The sequence below is a fragment of the Ornithorhynchus anatinus genome, chromosome 16 (genome assembly GCF_004115215.2).
Source record: "Ornithorhynchus anatinus isolate Pmale09 chromosome 16, mOrnAna1.pri.v4, whole genome shotgun sequence".
Taxonomy (NCBI): domain Eukaryota; kingdom Metazoa; phylum Chordata; class Mammalia; order Monotremata; family Ornithorhynchidae; genus Ornithorhynchus; species Ornithorhynchus anatinus.
In genome coordinates, this window is record NC_041743.1 from 2,086,533 (window position 1) to 2,103,321 (window position 16,789).

The following is a 16,789-nucleotide window of genomic DNA, read 5'->3' on the forward strand; positions in this document are numbered from 1 at the left end:
ACCTTTATTTATATGCAAAACAGCGCACCATTCATGAGAGATATGAAAAACGCGTCGGATAGAAACCAGATTATATCTATTCTCACTACAAAATATTGCATTATATAAAGCAACAGAGACACAAAAAAACCCTGAAAAAGACAAAAATCTTTGGATAGCAGATGTGTTTTTTTTTTCTCTTTTGTCTCTCAAACGCGCTCCTTGTTTTAAGAGATTCACAGCAAAGAACATGAAACATTTTCAGGTTATAGAATATTTTTTTCTTTTTTGGTTGTTCACAAAGGGAAGGAGTCCTGGAATCACTTTGTAGGAAAAGAGAACCGAATTCCCTAAAATAAATAAAAAAGAAAGAAATCCCCCACACCTACACACACCCACCCACACACGCACACACAAACCCACACTCGCAAGCACACAACCCCCCCCCCCCGCCCCCCCACACAAATAACGAAGCAATTTTCTTCAGAAACGCTTGGCCAAAGACTTTCTAGGCGTAACTACGGCTCGGTAACAAATATTTCCCCAAACTCTAACGGTGAAGTGCTAAGATGCCGAATCCTCACCCACGAGACAAAACAAAATCAAAGGAAAATCTCCGGAACAAACGTCTCCATATAGAAAATAGGTTTAGAAACGGGGAGGAGAGGGAGGTTGAGCTATATAAGTGCAATACGGTCGGAGCCAAAAGAAAGATCACGGAATAAACCCCAACAAACACTGTTCAAAGTTTAGACGTACGTAATTATTCCACAGGAAAAAGTGTAAACACTCGACTATCGAAACAGGTCGCCACGAAGTATCCAAAGTAAAATCGCCACCACTCTGAAAAATAAACGTCTTGAAAAAAATAGTCTACTCCTTGGAACATAAATCAAAAATAGTTATTTTTTTTTCCCCAAGAACCGCACCCAGGGATCGAATGTTTAAGGTCACAAGTAGGATGGTTTTTGGATATAGGAGAGGGCGCACTAGACCCTGAAAAAAACGTTTCGTCTTAATATGGATTCCCTTTCGAGCGAGGTTTCGCATCTCCCAGGGAAATCTCCCTCCGACAAATTCTACCGCTACGAAACGATGGTGGGTTTTTTTGTGTGTTTTTTTTGTGTGTGTGTGTGTGTGTGTGTGTGTCGTTGTTGTCGTTATTGTTTTTAATCTTGCAAAAGATTCGGGGATTTACCTCGTCCCTCAGACCCGCCCGGTCGATTTTTCCACGGGGAAAGAAATACCGATTTTTTCCCCACGGGCAAAGGGATATCGTCGTTGTTTTTTTTCCCGCGGGGAAAGAAATATCGGGTTTTTTTTTTCCCCCACGGGCAAAGACGTATCGGGTTGTTTTTTCCGCGGGGAAAGAAATATCGTTTTTTTCCTCCACGGGGAAAGAAATCGAGGGTTCTTTTTTTTTCCAGGAGGAGAGAAATCCACGGGGAAAGAAATAGAGATTTTTTCCTCGGGGAAAGAACTATCGATTTTTCCACGGGGAAAGGAATATTTTCCCGCGAGCCAGAAGAGATCCTATCTCTCCCCCGTCCCGGGGGCTCGAAAACCAAGGATCGATTCTAGGGTACCCTCCCCCGGCCTTAGATATCTGGAAGGCCCCGGCCTGCCTCGACCTCCCCGCGCATCTTCCTCTGGGGGAGGAAGGAACGGCTAAGTGGGGAGGGGGGGGGGGCTCCCACTGCTTTAGGGAGACAGGGGAGCCCCGTCTCCAGAGACTGGGAACCCCACGCGGGACAGGGATCGTGTCCTCCACCCCGACGCTCAGTCCAGGGCCCGGCACGTAGTGAGCGCTTAACAAACGCCACGATGATGATGGTGATGATGACGATCCCTTCGTCCGGACTAGGCGGTCCCCTCGTCCCAACGTTGCAAGATGGTGCGTGTGCGTGTGTGTGTGTGTGTGTGTGTGTGTTTTTCCTCGGCGTGGGGATCTCCTCCTGGTCGGTATCCCCACGCCCCGCCGCATCCCACTCCCTAGACGTCTAGCACATGGTTGAGATAGGAGATGTAGCAGATGGCAAGGCGCAGGATCTCGATCTTGGAGAGCTTTTTGTCCGGGGGCAGGGTGGGGAGGAGCTTTCTGAGCTCCGCGAAGGCCAGGTTGAAGGCCTCCACGCGGATGCGCTCCCGCGTGGCGTGGGCCGAGCGGTACTTGGCCGTGGCCCGGCGGCGGCGACGCTTCTCCTCCCGGCTCAGCTGCTGGGGGTGCGGGTAGAGCCCGGGGCGACCCCCGCAACCGCCCCCTCCCCCGGCCTCCCCGTCCCCCTCGCCCACCGGCTCCAGGTCCGACACGCTGCCCGGCGCCTTGGGGTCAGTCCCGCCCAGGGACTCCGGGTCCGAAGGGGCCGAGCTGGGGTGGTCCGAGTCGGCCGCCTGGTCCGGGCTCAGCATCATTTTGGGGGCTGCCGAGAGAAGAGGGAGGCGTCAGTCCACCCCCGAGGACCACCCCCCTCCTCCTCCACCTCCTGGACGCCTGGCTCCCCACTTGGGCCTGGAGGGAGGGGGACGGACCCCCCGGGATGGGGACCCGGGGGGGGGCCGAGGCCCAAGGAGGGGCGACCCTCACCCCCGGAGACTCGTCCCCGTCTCCTGGCTCAAACGGGGCTGGAGTCGGGGACCCCCACGTGGGACCCCCCGATCTACCCCCGGCGCTCGGAGAGGGGCTTGGCACGGAGGGAGCGCTTGGCGGGTCCCAGCATGCGGAATTATCCGCGGGGTCGGGGGGGGGGGGGGGAATAACGGCCGGCCCCGAGAGGCGGGCCTGCTTCTTCGTCCCCGGGCCGGTCCTCGCTCGCCCCCGCTTTGGGTAGCCCGCTCTGGGGGGGGACGGGACCGGCCGGGACCCCCCCCCCCGACCCCCCCGACTCAGGCTCCCCCTCCCCCCAGATGCTTCTCCCGGGAGAGGAGGGGGCTCCGTCTTCCCAGAGGACGGGACAGGGAGAGGGAGAGAGAGAGGGGTCGCCCCCGGATGCGGGCAGGGGGGGCCCCGTGGCTCTCTACACCGCCGGACCGCGCCCCCGTCGCCCCTCTCCCCCGGTGGCTAAGGGGCAGTGCCCCCCTCTTCCAAAGACCCCCCCCCGCTCAAACCTCCAAAGGGGGGGGTGTCCTCTCTCCGCGGGCCGGGCCTTTTTTGGGGGTGGTCTCTGAGCTGGCCCCCCGGCCCGAAGCAACCGGAGGTGGGGGGGCCCAGGCAGGAGGGTCAGAAGGGGCGCATACCCTGGCCCCCCGAAGACGCCCACCCCCTCCCACCGCCCGCACACCCCCGACATCCCCCCGTCGTCGCGACAGAGCACACGCGCCCCCCCGGGCGCAGCCCTCCCCCGCCCCCCCGCCCACCCCCCTCGCAGCACCCGCCCCCTCGTGGCGCTCCGGCCGGGGGAAAGTTATCCGGGGTCGTCGTCCCCCCTCCTCCGCGCAGCCCCCCGAGCCTCCCCCCAGCTTACCTGAGGCGGGGAGGTCGCCTACGTCGGCCCCCCGAGGGGGCGAGGGGGGGCGGTCGGGCGTCGAGGACGGCGACGGGGTCCCCTCCGGGGGGGGAGGGGAGGGTCCCCCCGAATCACCCCAGCCAGGCGGCCGGCCCCGCGGCCGCCATCCGAGCGGGCCGGTCCTGGGGGGGGCGCCGGGGGTCCCCCCGGGGAGGGGGGCGCGGGAGCGACGGGGCCTCGGGGGACCCAGGAGCTCCACCCCGCAATCCCTCCGGCCCGGGCATCGACCTAGAGGCCGCAGGGAGGGCGGAGGGTGGGTCTCCCCCAGCCCCCCGCCATCCTTCCTCCGGCCGGGCTCCCGCACCCCCAACTCCGGGAGGGGCGGCGGAGGCGGGGATGGCCTCGCGTGGCGTGGCCCGGCCCGGCCCGGCCCGGCCCGGCCCGGCCCGGCCCGGCCCGAGCGTGTGCCTGGAGGTGTACGCCCGGCCGTGTACCTGTCTGGCTCTTCCTCCCCTCTCCCCTTTGCGGCTCGGAGATCCTCTAAGAGATAAAGGCTGGGCGGGGGGCGGGGGGCGCGGGAGGGAGGACGGAGGAAGGGGGGCGGGGGGGGGCGTGGAGAGATGAAATTTTTCCCCCTCAAATTGATATTTAATGGGAAATCCTATTGGCCAGAATCCCGGCCGCCACTCGCTTAATTAGACTTGACATCTGCCACGGTGGGGGAGGCTTCGCAGCCCAAATATTCGCGGCTCGGCCCGGGGCTCGGCCTGAATCGGGGCCACGGAAATGGAGCCATCTGGAAGGGAGCCCGACGTCACCCCTCTCCACCCCGGGATCCTCCGGGAACACCGGCCCAAGAGGAGCGGCCGGGAAATCTGAGCCGCCTTCCCCCCCCCCGCCCCCCCGAAAGACCCCCCCCAAATCCACCCGCCTCGACCCCCCCGACCCCCTCCACCCATCCGGCCCGTCCCTCCGTCCGGGGAAGAGGTGGAGGGAGAGCTTGGAATCCGCTGTCTTTTCCCCTGGGAAAAGCTTTTGTTCTCCCACGAAACTGTGGCTTCAGTGGCGACAGGCCGGGCTGGGGAGTCCGGAGGTCATGGGTTCCAATCCCGGCCCCGCCACGCGTCAGCTGGGTGACCGTGGGCGAGTCATTTCACCTCCTCTGGGCCTCATCTGGAAAATGAGAAGCCGCGTGGCTTAGCGGAAAGAGCCCGGGCTTGGGAGTTCGTTCATTCAGCAGTGTTTAGTGAGCGCTTACCATGTGCGGAGCACCGGACTAAGCGCTTGGAATGGACAGGGCTCTAATCCCGACTCCGCCCCTTGTCTGCTGTGTGACCTTGGGCAAGTCACTTCCCTTCCCCGTGCCTCAGTTACCTCATCTGTAAAAATGAGGATTAAAAAATGTGAGCCCCACGTGGGACAGTCTGACCACCCCAGCGCTTAGAACAGCGCCCTGCACGTAGTAAGCGCTTAACAGATACCATAAATGGGGATTACCTGTGAGCCTCACGTGGGACAAGCCGATGCCCCTGGACCTCCCCCCAGCGCTTAGAACAGCGCTCTGCACGGAGTAAGCGCTTAACAGATACTCACGTTATTATTAACGAGTGCCACGGGGGCTCTTTGGGAACGAGTGCATCTTTCGCCCTTAGCGCCTTTGGCAAGACCGGGGGGTCGCGGGGGGGAGGGACAAGGGGGCACCCCCAAGTCATCCTCAGAAAATCGCCCCTGTTCTAGTGTACTCTCCCGAGCGCTTAGCACAGGGCTCCTCCCGCAGAGCAGGGCTTGGCACATAGTGAGCGCTTAGCGGAGAGCGCTCCGTCGTGGGTTCGCCACTTGTCTGCTGGGTGACCTTCTCTGGGCCTCAGTTCCCTCATCCGTCCCAGAAGCCCGTGAGCCCCACGTGGGACAACCCGATGACCCTGTACCTGCCCCAGCGCTTAGAACAGTGCTTGGCACGTCGTAAGCGCTTACCAGACACCATAAAAAACAGGGCTCGGCAAATAGTAGGCGCTTAACGAATACCGTTATTATGAATAATAATTATTATCATTATTCCGAGCGCTCGATGAATACGATCGATGGGCGGTGTGGACGTCCCAGGTCCAGCGCTTAGAACAGTGCTCGGCGCATAGTAAGCGCTTAACGAATACCAACATTATTATTGCTTTTAAAAAACCCCTTTATTCTTTTCACTTTGCTGGCGGGGCTGGAAAGGGGTGGGGCTTTTCCGGGGGAAGAAGCGCTTAGTAAGTGCTTGGCACCCAGTAAGCGCTCAGTAAATACGACTGAATGAACGAATGGAAGACTGTGAGTCCCATGTGGTGCGGGGACTGTGTTAACCTGAACAACCTGGATCTACCCCAGCGCTTAGTATAGCGCTTGACACACAGAAAGCGCTTAGCAAATATAATAATAACGATAACAACAATAATTCATTCGATCAATCCTATTTATTGAACGCTTACCGTGTGCAGAGCCCTGCACTCAGCGCTTGGGAGAGGACAATACCGCAATAAGCAGACGCATTCCCTGCCCACGACGAGCCGACGTTCTAGAGGGGGAGAAAGACATTAATATAAATACATTTGCAATCAAATACGTGCTTCTCTGTGCCTCAGTCTCCTCATCTGTAAAATGGGGATTAAGACTGTGAGCCCTCTGTGGACTCCGGGCTCGTTGCGGGTAGGGAATGTGCCTGTGGTTGAATTGTCCTCTCCCAAGCGCTTAGTCCAGCACAGAGGAAGCGCTCAATAAATGCAGCTGAATGAATGAACAGGAACTGCATCCGACCCGATTGGCCTGTATCCCCCTCCCAGCGCTCAGTACGGTGCCCGGCACATAGTAAGCGCTTAACAAAAACCACAGCTATTATTATCGTTATTACCTGGTCTCGGCACCCGGTAGAATGTAAACTCCTTGAGGGCAGGGATGGTGTCTACTAGCTATTGGATTCTCCCAAAGGTTCAGCACGGTGCTCTGCCCAGAGAAAGCGCTCAATAAATACCGCCGGTTGATTCACTGACCGCGGCCCCCCAGCTGGGAGATATCAACCCCCAATCCTCTCCCTGGCTGGGAATCGGGGGTGATTCCCAAGGTTGGCATGGGAGGCTGCCACTCGTCAGCTGTGTGACTGTGGGCGAGTCACTTAACTTCTCTGGGCCTCAGTTACCTCATCTGTAAAATGGAGATTAAGACTGTGAGCCCCATGTGGGACAGCCCGATTCCCTCGTGTCTCCCCCAGCGCTTAGAACAGTGCTCTGCACATAGTAAGCGCTTAACAAATACCAGCAGTAAGTTCTGCTGCCGTCATTTCAAACAGATGGTTCCAACTTTGAGCAGGACCTGTGGGAGGAGGGAAGACGGGGTTTCCTCTCTAGACTAAGCTTGCTGTGGGCAGCGTGGCCCAGTGGAAAGAGCCCGGGCCTGGGCGTCAGAGGACCTGGGTTCTAATCCCGGCTCTGCCATTTCCCTGCTGTGGGACCTGGGGCAAGTCACTTCATTTCTCCGTGCCTCCGTTCCCTCATCGGCAAAATGGGGATTCGATACCTGTGCTCCCTCTTACTTGGAATGTGAGCTCCGTGTGAGACCTGACTGGCTTGTATCTACTCCGGAGCTTAGTACGGTGTTTGGCATATAGTAAATACTTCACAAATACCGCTTTTATTATCATTATTACCACCTCTGTTGGACTGTACCCACCCAAACACTTTGAACAGTGCTCAGTACACAGTAAGAGCTTTTATGGGCAGGGAACTCATCATTCAGTCATTCATTCAATCATATTTATTGAGCGCTTACTGTGTGCGCAGAATTGTACTAAGCACTTGGGAAAATCAAACACAACTAGAAACGGTGACATTCCCTGCCCACAATAGGCTTACAGTCTGGGGTGTGAAGGAGTCAGACAGCAACGCAAATAAATAAGTTTACCGATACGTACATAAAAGAACATAGTACGTTGCTCTGCACTTGGTAAGAGATATGATCGATCGATGATAATTCCATCGAAAGATCGATCGATCGTCTCCACCCTCTCCCCTTCCCGGTCCATCCCTGCCCCATCCCAACCTCTCCAGGCCCCGCGTGGAGGGGAAGTCAGAGGTCTGGGGAGTTTGGGGGGGGTCCGCTGGAGGAGTCTCGGGACCCCAGGAGGGAGGCGGGGGGGGGTTCTTTGTCCTGTAGGATGGCTCAGCGGAAGGGGCAGCTGCTCCCCGCCCCGCTCCTCACCCCAGAACATCTCGGAGGGTCAGCGGCCCCCACCGCCCCCCGGGCCTTCGAACCCCCGAAGCCCCGGTCTGGATGAGAGTAATAGGGCCCAAAGGTGCAGCTACTCTGAAAAGTGGCGAATGTTTCCTACAGTTCTGAACATCAGCAGATATTTGGTCAGGATCAAAGCAGCTCTTTCCCAAGAGAAAGAGTGAGATTTAGGCGCCTCAAAAACACGGATATCTGATAACAATGAAAGAGTCTGGTGTGTCATACTTGCTCTTGAAATGCAATGGGAATATGTCCGGAAACGTCAGCGATCAGGAGGAAAACAGGGAGACTCTCAAACCCCACTGCCCGGGCACAACGTGGTGCCCAGGATAGCGCTCTGCACCCATTAGGCTCCCAGTACAGTGCTCTGCACCCAATAAACATCTGGTATAGCGCTTAGCACACAGTGGGTGCCCAGGCATGGGAAGCAGCATGGTGCAGTGGGTAGAGCCCGGGCCTGGGATTACCCGGTGGTGGGTTCTAATCCTTGCTCCGCCACTTGTCTGCTGTGTGGCCTTGGGCAAGTTACTTCACTTCTCTGGGTCTCAGTTTCCTTATCTGTAAAATGGGGATTGAGACTGCCAGCCCCAGGTGGGACAGGGACCGTGTCCAACCCCATCCGCTTGTATCCACGCCAGCTCTTGGAAGTAATAATAATTAATACCGTTATAATAATTATTATTCATACAGTGCCTGGCACTTGGTAAGCACTTAACGAAGACCAGAATTATTTTCATTATTATTATTATTACAGCACTTTGCATAGAGTAGGTGCCCAGTAAAGTGTTCTGCACACAGTGAACACCCAGTACAGCACTGTGAACACAACAGGTGGCCAGTATAGTGCTCTGAACATAGTGGGAGCCCAGTACCGCACCTTATACATGGAAGGTGGTGATCGAGGTCTTTACTCCCACAAAAAGTGCTTAATCCAGACTCGACACACAGAAGGTCCCCAGAAGAGTGCCATTTTTGTTCATTCATTCAGTCGTATTGATTGAGCCCTTACTGCGTGCGAAGCATGATGCCGACCTCTCAGCCACATCCTCCAAGAAGCCTTCCCTGACTAAGCCCTCCCACTCCTTCCCGCTCCGCTCTTACTTGCTCCTTCACTCATCCTCTCTCCCAGCCCCACAGCACATATGTACATACATCTGTAATTTATTTATTGATCTATGTATTTATTTATCTTCATGTCTGTCTCCCCCTCTAGATTGTCAGCTCACTGTGGGCAGGAATGTGTCTGTCTGCTGTTACATTGTACTCTCCCAGGCAGTTAGTACAGTGTTTTGCACACAGTAAGCGCTCAATCAATACAAATGAACGAATGAATGAATCCTGCCTCTGGCCTAGAACTTCCTTCCTCTTCATGTCAGATCGACAGTGACTCTCCCCACCTTCAAAGCCTCACTGAAGGCTTTGGCGTTATCCCTGACTCCTCTCCGTCATTCAACCCGCGTATGCAGTCACTAGGTCCTGTCACCCCACCTCCACAGCATCGCTACTTTCCTCTCCATCCGAACTGCTCCCAAATTAATACGCTCGCTCACCCCATCCCACCTGGATTACTGCCTCAGCCTCCTTGCCGACCTCCCAGCCTCCTGCCTCTCCCGATTCACTCGACTCCGCTGCCCCGATCATTTTTCCGGGGAAATATTCAGGACATGTCACCCCCTCGTCCTCAAAAAACTCCAGTGGCTGCCCAACCAGCTCCATATCAAACAAAAACTCCTCACTATCGGCTTTAAAGCCGTCCATCCCGTTGCCTCCTTCTACCTCACCTCCCTCCTTTCCTTCCACAACCCAGTCCGCACACTTTGCTGCTCTGCTGCCGCTAACCTTCTCACAGGGCCTTCATCTTGGCCGGCTCACCACCGACCCCCGGTCCACGTCCCGCCTCTGACCTGGAACGTCCTCCCTCCCCTAATCCCATCTCTCCTCCTCCTCAAAGCTTTATTGAAGGCCCATCTCCTCCAAGAGGCCTTCCCTGACTAAGCCCCCCTTTCCTTTTCTCCCACTCCCTTCTGCGTCGCCCCGACTTGCTCCCTTTGCTCTTCCTCCCCTTCCAGCCTCACAGCACTTACCTACGTATCTGGCATTTTATTTATCTGTATTGATGCCTGTCTCCCTGCCTCTAGACTAGAAACTCGTCGTGGGCAGGGAACGTCACTGTTTATTGTTGTACTGTACTTTCCCGAGCACTTTAGTACAGTCCTCTGCACACGGTAAGCGCCCGGTAAACATGAATGAATGAATGAATGAATGAGAATCTGTGGACCAATATTACTTGTTCCTGAAGCCATTTCCCAAGAAACATGATCTCATCTGCCTCTCGAGGCCCTGGGTTTTGTTTTTAACCGTGAGCTTGCTGCTGGTGGAGTCCTCCCTGCCTTACTACGGCATCTCCAACCTCTCCCTTGCCTAAATGAAGGGGGGCAGCGGGATGGGGGACAGAGGAGCCCGAAAAATTTAGACCATTATCATTATTAACAATAAGAAGAATTATTACCGACAACAATAATAATAATGACATTTGTTAAGCACTGAATTAAGCACTGAGGTAGATACGAGATAATCAGGTCCCACATGGGACTCACAGTCTAAGTAGGAGAGAAAACAAGTACTGAATCTCCATTTTTCGGATTAGGGGACTGATACATGGAGAAGCGAAGTGATTTGCCCAAGGTCACACAGCAGACAAGTGGCGGAACTGGGATCGGAACCCATGACCTTCTGACTCCCAGGCCCGGGCTCTACCCACTGAGCCACGCTGCCTATCATCACCCCCTTGCCAAGGTCGCGCTGGGCTAGTTCTCCCACCCTCTCCCTCGCTGCTTCCTCTAGACCGTAGGTCCTTATGGGCAGGGAACGTGGCTGCAAATTCTGTTGCATCGTCCTCTCCCCGGCGCTTAGGAGAGTGTGCTGCACATAGTAAGTGCTCAGTAAATACCATCGCTTGGTAGAGGATGAGCGGCTTACGTAGGGACCAGCGACGAACGCACGCTACGCTAGAGACAGACGAACCGTAGAAACACGTGAAGCGGAAGGTAGTTTATCGAGAATATCGACTCTGGGAATTGACGACAGACCTGCCTCTTCCTCTTCTGAGGCCCTGGATTGGAAGCTTTCATCCTCAGGTTTTGCTCTTTTTAATTGGTATTTGTTAAGCTCTGACCGTGTGTCAGACACTGTTCTAAGCTTCAAGAGAACTGGAGAAGATTCAAGTTGATCAGATTATAATAATAATGATGATGGTATTTGTTAAGCGCTTACTTTGTGCCAAGCACTGTCCTAAGCGCTGGGGGGGGGGGAAACAAGGTCATCAAGTTGTCCCACATGGGGCTCACAGTCCTAATCCCCATTTTCCAGATGAGGTCACCGAAGCCCAGAGAAGTGAAATGACTCGCCCACAGTCATCCAGCTGACAAGTGGCAGAGCCGGGATTCGAATCCATGACCTCTGACTCCCGAGCCCGGTCTCTTTCCTCTGAGCCCCGCTGCTTCTCTAGTCCCACAGACTTAATCCCCATTTTCCGGATGAGGTCACTGAGGCCCAGAGAAGGGAAGTGATTTGTCCAAGGTCACGCAGCAGACGAGCGGAGGATCCGGGATTAGACCCCGGGGTGCTTTGGACTCCCACCCTGCTTCTCACTGGTATCATGGGGCAGTCCAAGGCACGGGGGGGAAAACCTGGCCAAGGGCCCCCAGCCCATTTTCCAGCTGGCACGTGGGCTCCGAAAACAGCTGGATTCCAGCTGCCTCCACCACGGGGCATCCAGACGGGCCGTGCCAAACTCCCCTCCGAGAGAAGCCCGCAGCCAGAGGCTCCCCCCGATTCCGACTATTTGGGAGACGGAGCTGGCCTCCACGGGGAGACGCGCGCCTCCGACGGGGTAAACCTCCGGGCCCCGCTGACCTCTGCCCTCCGGGGACCCTCACCGGGGTCTGACAATGCACCCTGACAATTCCCTGGGCAGCTTGGTGTCTGCGGCCGTGTCTCTGTCACCAGGGAGGACCAGAGCTGGATTATTCTGGGCTCGGTGTGGGGACGAGGGCGTCTGCGCGTCTATGACCCACCTCCCGGACATACGGGAGCGTGTTTGAGTGTGTGTTTGTGTGTGTTGGGGCTCGGTTTTTCTTTCTTCTCCTTCCTCCAGCTCCTTGTCTCTCCTTTTCGAGCCTTCTTCCCTCCTCCTCCTCTCCCTCCTTCTCTCCCTCTCCCCCCCCCCCGCCCGCCCCGCTCTCTCTCTCGAGACTGGTCCAGTGGCCCTGGTTACCATCTGCTGCCTGGTTGGTTTTTTTTATGAGGTGGAGATCAGATGGCATCTAATCGATCGTCACGGTCTCCATGGTTACCGGGGTGCCAGAGTAGTTGGGAGAGAAACATTCTTTCGCCCGGAGCCGTCAGACCGTCCCCGAGAGGAGCAGAAAATATCAACCCTCTTCCAACGTACTTTCCGTGTTTCCATCTTCCGCCCCGCGTCACCGGGCCCAGCTCTCCCGGAGGGTCGGAGGCCGGGGCCGCCTGGCCGGAAGACGGGAAGCGTGGGCTCGTTTCTCTGAGCCCGAATTCCTGGGAGAGGAAAGGGGAGATTGGGGCTTTCCTCGGCTCCGGTTCCCGGCCTTACGGACCTCCGTTGGGCAACTCCACCGGTGATTGCTGATCCTGGGTCCGTACCCTCTAAGCATTTGGCTACTCGCCCCACCCTCACCGCCCTCATGTCCCGGTCCTAGCAGCGGGGCCAAATGCCTAGAGCTCGGGCCCGGGAGTCAGAAGGTCACGGGTTCTAATCCCGCTCGGTCACTTATCCGCTGCGCGACCTTGGGCCAGTCACTTAACTTCTCCTTGCATCAGCTCCCTCGTTGGGAAGATGGGGATTAAGAGCGTAAACGCTGTGTGGGGCAGGGACTGTGTCCAACCCGATTATCTTCCATCCACCCCAGCGCTCAGAACGATGCCTGGCACATAGTAAGCGCTTAACCAATAACCGTAATTATTATTATTATCGCTCAATTGCATTTATCGACTGCTTACTGGGTGCAGAGCCTTCATTCATTCGATCGTATTTATTGAGCGCTTACTGTGTGCAGAGCTGAGAGCTTGGACAGTACAACTGAGCAAGAAAGAGAGACGATCCCCGTCCACAAGAGCACCGTACCAAGCGTTTGGGAGAGTGCGACGGAATAATAAAGAGAAACATTCCCTACTCACAGTGAGCCTTCAGCCCTGTCTGTAGTTTATTTTAGCGTCTGTCTCCCTGACTAGACTGGAAGCTCCTTGGGGGCAGGGGGCAGGTCATTCGGTCAGTCATATTTTGTGCCTTTCTGACACGGGTAGCTCGGTCGTGGCTAGCGGGAGACGGCCCTCTCCCCCCTTCCCGGTGCTCCCGTGGCCTTCACTAGGCCCGTGGGAGCCCAAAACCGTTGTCTTGGCTACTGGTAGAATCTTTTCCGTGTGCGCGAGGTGGACACGGTGTCGCTTTATCAAGGCTAAGGTCCCCCTTCCTCTTCCGGGCTTTTTGTTCCCAGTTTATTCCCTTCGTTCCTCCCAAGATCCTCTCGCTGGGCCTTGCTCTGACCTCTGACCCCCTCCATCACGTCATTAGCGATCGATCGATCGTATTTATTGAGCACTGACTGTGTGCAGCTCCTCTCAGGACGGCAGCTGGAGAGTTGCCAGTCCTCTACCGATCTCGGCTACGGGAGGGAGAGGCGGGCCGAGGCCCCCCCCCCCCCCCCCCTCCCGTTCCTGGCTCGGGCAGTGGCCGGCGGGTGGAAGGCCAAATGCCACGAGTCAAAACGCACCTGGGCTGAGCAGCTGCACCGGGGGAGAGTCGAGGGCGGAGACTCAAGAAGGCAATGGTCAACCGCTTCTGGATTTTGACCAGGGAAACTCCACGGATACAACGCGACCAGAACGTTTGCAGGTGAAGGTGCGGCGTCCCGGGAGAGACGTGTCCGTGGAGTCGCTGCGTGTCCGGGGCGTAAGACAAGACAGACAACTGTTTGCAGGGTACTGGTCATGATATGTACTGAACGCTTTCTGTGTGTGGAGCCCTAAACTAAATGCTTGGGAGAGTACAATATAATAGCGTCGGTTGACACGTTCTGTGGAGCACTGTACTAAATGCTGGCGAGAGTACGATATAACGGCGTCATCTGACACGTTCGGTGGAGCACTGTACTAAATGCTTGCGGGAGTACAGTATAACAGCATCGGTTGACATGTTCTGTAGAGCACTGTACTATTTGGAGTCAGAGGTCATGGGTTCGAATTCCGGCTCGGCCACTTGTCAGCTGCGTGACTGTGGAAAAGTCACTTAACTTCTCGGTGCCTCAGTTACCTCATCTGTAAAATGGGGATTAAGACTGTGAGCCCCCCGTCGGACAACCTGATTCCCCTGCGTCTACCCCAGCGCTTAGAACAGTGCTCGGCACATAGTAAGCAAGCGCTTAACAAATACCAACATTATTATTCTTATTAAATGCTTGGGAGAGTACAATAGAACAGCGTCAGTTGACCCGTTCCCAGGAGTACTGTACTAAATGGCTGGGAGAGTACAGTATAACAGTGTCGGTTGACACGTTCTGTGGAGCACTGGACTAAATGGTTGGGAGAGTACAATAGAACAGCGTCGGTTGACACGTTCTGTGGAGCACTGGACTAAATGCTTGGGAGAGTACAGTATAATAGAGTTGGTTGACACGTTCCCAATCATTCAATCACCATTCCTGGCCTGGAGTTCTCTGTCCCCCGGCAAGTCCTCCCTCGTGCATCTCTCTCTGTCTTCAAAGCCTCCTACAATCCCACCTCTTTCAAGAAACTTTCCCCGATTAATCCCCGCCACCCCAAGTCACGCAAACCAAACGGCCACCGTTAGCGGCTTGGTAGTCAGCGGAGTGCTCTGCACACAGTAAGCGCTCAAATAAATACCACTGATTGGATGACTGATTGATTGATTCATTGATTGCGTCTACCTGTTGCTCCTGTTCCCTCTGTTATTAAATAATTTGGGTCTGCCTGTCTCCCCCACCACACTGTAAGCCCCTAGAACAATGATTATGGTATTTGTTAAATGTTTACTGTGTGCCAGGCTCTGTACTAAGCGCTGGGGTGGATACAAGCCATCCGGGTTGGACGCGGTCCCTGTCCCACGTGGCGCTCCCAATCTCAATCCTCATTTTACAGGTGAGGTAACTGAGGCCCAGAGAAGCGAAGCGGCTCGCCCCAGGTCTCGCAAGTTCCCTAGAAGACAGGGCTCCCATCTTCGGGATCTGGAGTTCAGTACAGTGTTCGTCACACGGGCAATCAGTGCCCCGTTGGGTAGAGGCGACGCTATGGCATTTCAACCTCGTGGATCGGTGCCCTGCTGGGATGAAGGCAGCGTAAGGCTTTGCCGACGTGGTATGAGGTTGCCCGGCTGAAGCAGAGGTGACATCTTTGTCAGTCGGCCAGTCAACGGTATTTACCGGGCGCTTACTAGGTGCCCGAGCACTGTACTAATCGCTCGGGAGAGTACAATATAACAATAGGCCCTGCCCACACAAGCTTACAGTCTGAAGGGGAGACAGATGTGAATATAAATAATAGATTAGAGATACGGACTTCAGTGGTGCGGAGCCGGGATGAATAAAGGAAGAGAGTCACGGCGACGCGGAAGGGAGCGGGAGAAAAGGAAAGGAGGGCTCAGTCAGGGAAGGCCTCTTGGAGGAGGTGGGCTTTCGATAAGGCTCTGAAGCCAGGGGAGGATACTGGTCGGTGGGATTTGAGGAGGGAGGGCGTTCCAGGCCAGAGGCGGGACGTGGGCCGGGGGTCGGCGGCGAGACGGGCGAGACGGAGGCCCGGGGAGAAGGTTGGGTCCAGAGGAGCGAAGCGCGAGGGCTGACTCGTAGTAGGAGAGTGGTGAGGTGAGGTAGGAGGGGACAAGGTGATTGAGTACTGTACTATTCACATTAATGATAATAAAAATAATGGTATTTATTAAGCGCTTATTAGGTGCCAAGCCCTGGGGTAGATACAAGAGAACGAGTCACGTCTAAATAGGAGGGAGAACAGGTATTGAATCCCCACTCTCCAGATGAGATAACCAGGGCACAGACAAGTGAAGTGACTCGCCCACGGTCATCCAGCAGGTGAGCGGCGGAGAGGGGATTAATAATAATAATAATAATAATGTTGGTATTTGTTAAGCGCTTACTATGTGCAGAGCACCGTTCTAAGCGCTGGGGTAGACACAGGGGAATCAGGTTGTCCCACGTGGGGCTCACGGTCTTAATCCCCATTTTACAGATGAGGGAACTGAGGCCCAGAGAAGTGAAGTGACTTGCCCACAGTCACACAGCTGACAAGTGGCAGAGCCGGGATTTCTTTCATTCATTCATTCAATAGTATTTATCGAGCGCTTACTATGTGCAGAGCACTGTACTAAGCGCTTGGAATGAACAAGTCGGCAACAGATAGAGACGGTCCCTGCCGTTTGACGGGCTTACGGTCTAATCGGGGGAGACGGACAGACGAGAACAACGGATTTGAACTCATGACCTCTGACGCCCAGGCCCATCGCTCTTTCCATTGGCCCACGCTGCTTCTCACCGTGCGATCTTGAGCCGCAGTAGTTCACGGGGCATCAGTTAGCTCTCTCTCTGTCTCTCCGTCTCCGTCTCTCCGTCTCCGTCTCTTTTTCTCTCCAAAGCATCCCCGAACAAACAGGCTTTTCCCGAGGACCGGCGAAGCCTCGTTTGGAGAGGAACGGGTCCCTCGTCCGCATCGGAGCAACTGCCCGGGAGCTGCGTCAACCGCGGCCTGCCGTCCATAAATCGAGTTTGTCAGGGGCCCGGCCCCGCAGCTGAGCGAGAGCCGTCTCTGGGGACAGAGGCCCAGGATGAACCACGGAGAGTCGGGGTCCGGGAACAAAGGACCGTGAACGAAGGACTAATTGCATTCATAAAGACATTAACAAAGGAATTAAAATGGCAGAAACCTTTCTCTCCCTCCTCCGCCCGGTGATTCTAAACTTACCGGGACCGTGTCTTCCATTTATTCACCGATAATAATCGATGAACGTCTGGAGCGTTCTGCAGAGCGTGGGCGAGGCTGCGTACGCACGC

General features: G+C 55.7%; 1 protein-coding gene across 2 annotated transcripts; it reads right to left on the minus strand.

Moving 5' to 3' along the window:
• Window positions 1–438: 438 nt before the first annotated feature.
• Window positions 439–3,597, minus strand: NHLH2 (nescient helix-loop-helix 2). 2 transcript variants are annotated; one of them, XM_029081435.2, is made up of 2 exons: window positions 3,441–3,597; window positions 439–2,399 (listed from the first exon to the last, which is right to left on the minus strand). In XM_029081435.2, the coding sequence occupies exon 2, from the start codon at window positions 2,389–2,391 to the stop codon at window positions 1,972–1,974; it is 420 nt and encodes a 139-aa protein (XP_028937268.1). In that variant the 5' UTR covers window positions 2,392–2,399; window positions 3,441–3,597; the 3' UTR covers window positions 439–1,971. The 2 variants fall into 2 exon arrangements, with proteins under 2 accessions (XP_028937268.1, XP_028937269.1); XM_029081436.2 differs by lacking the exon at window positions 3,441–3,597 and adding an exon at window positions 3,085–3,194.
• Window positions 3,598–16,789: the final 13,192 nt, after the last annotated feature.

What these genes read in the sequence shown, in the direction of transcription:
- NHLH2 (XM_029081435.2), bottom strand. Translation starts at nt 2,391, where the DNA reads ATGATGCTGAGCCCGGACCAGGCGGCCGACTCGGACCACCCCAGCTCG.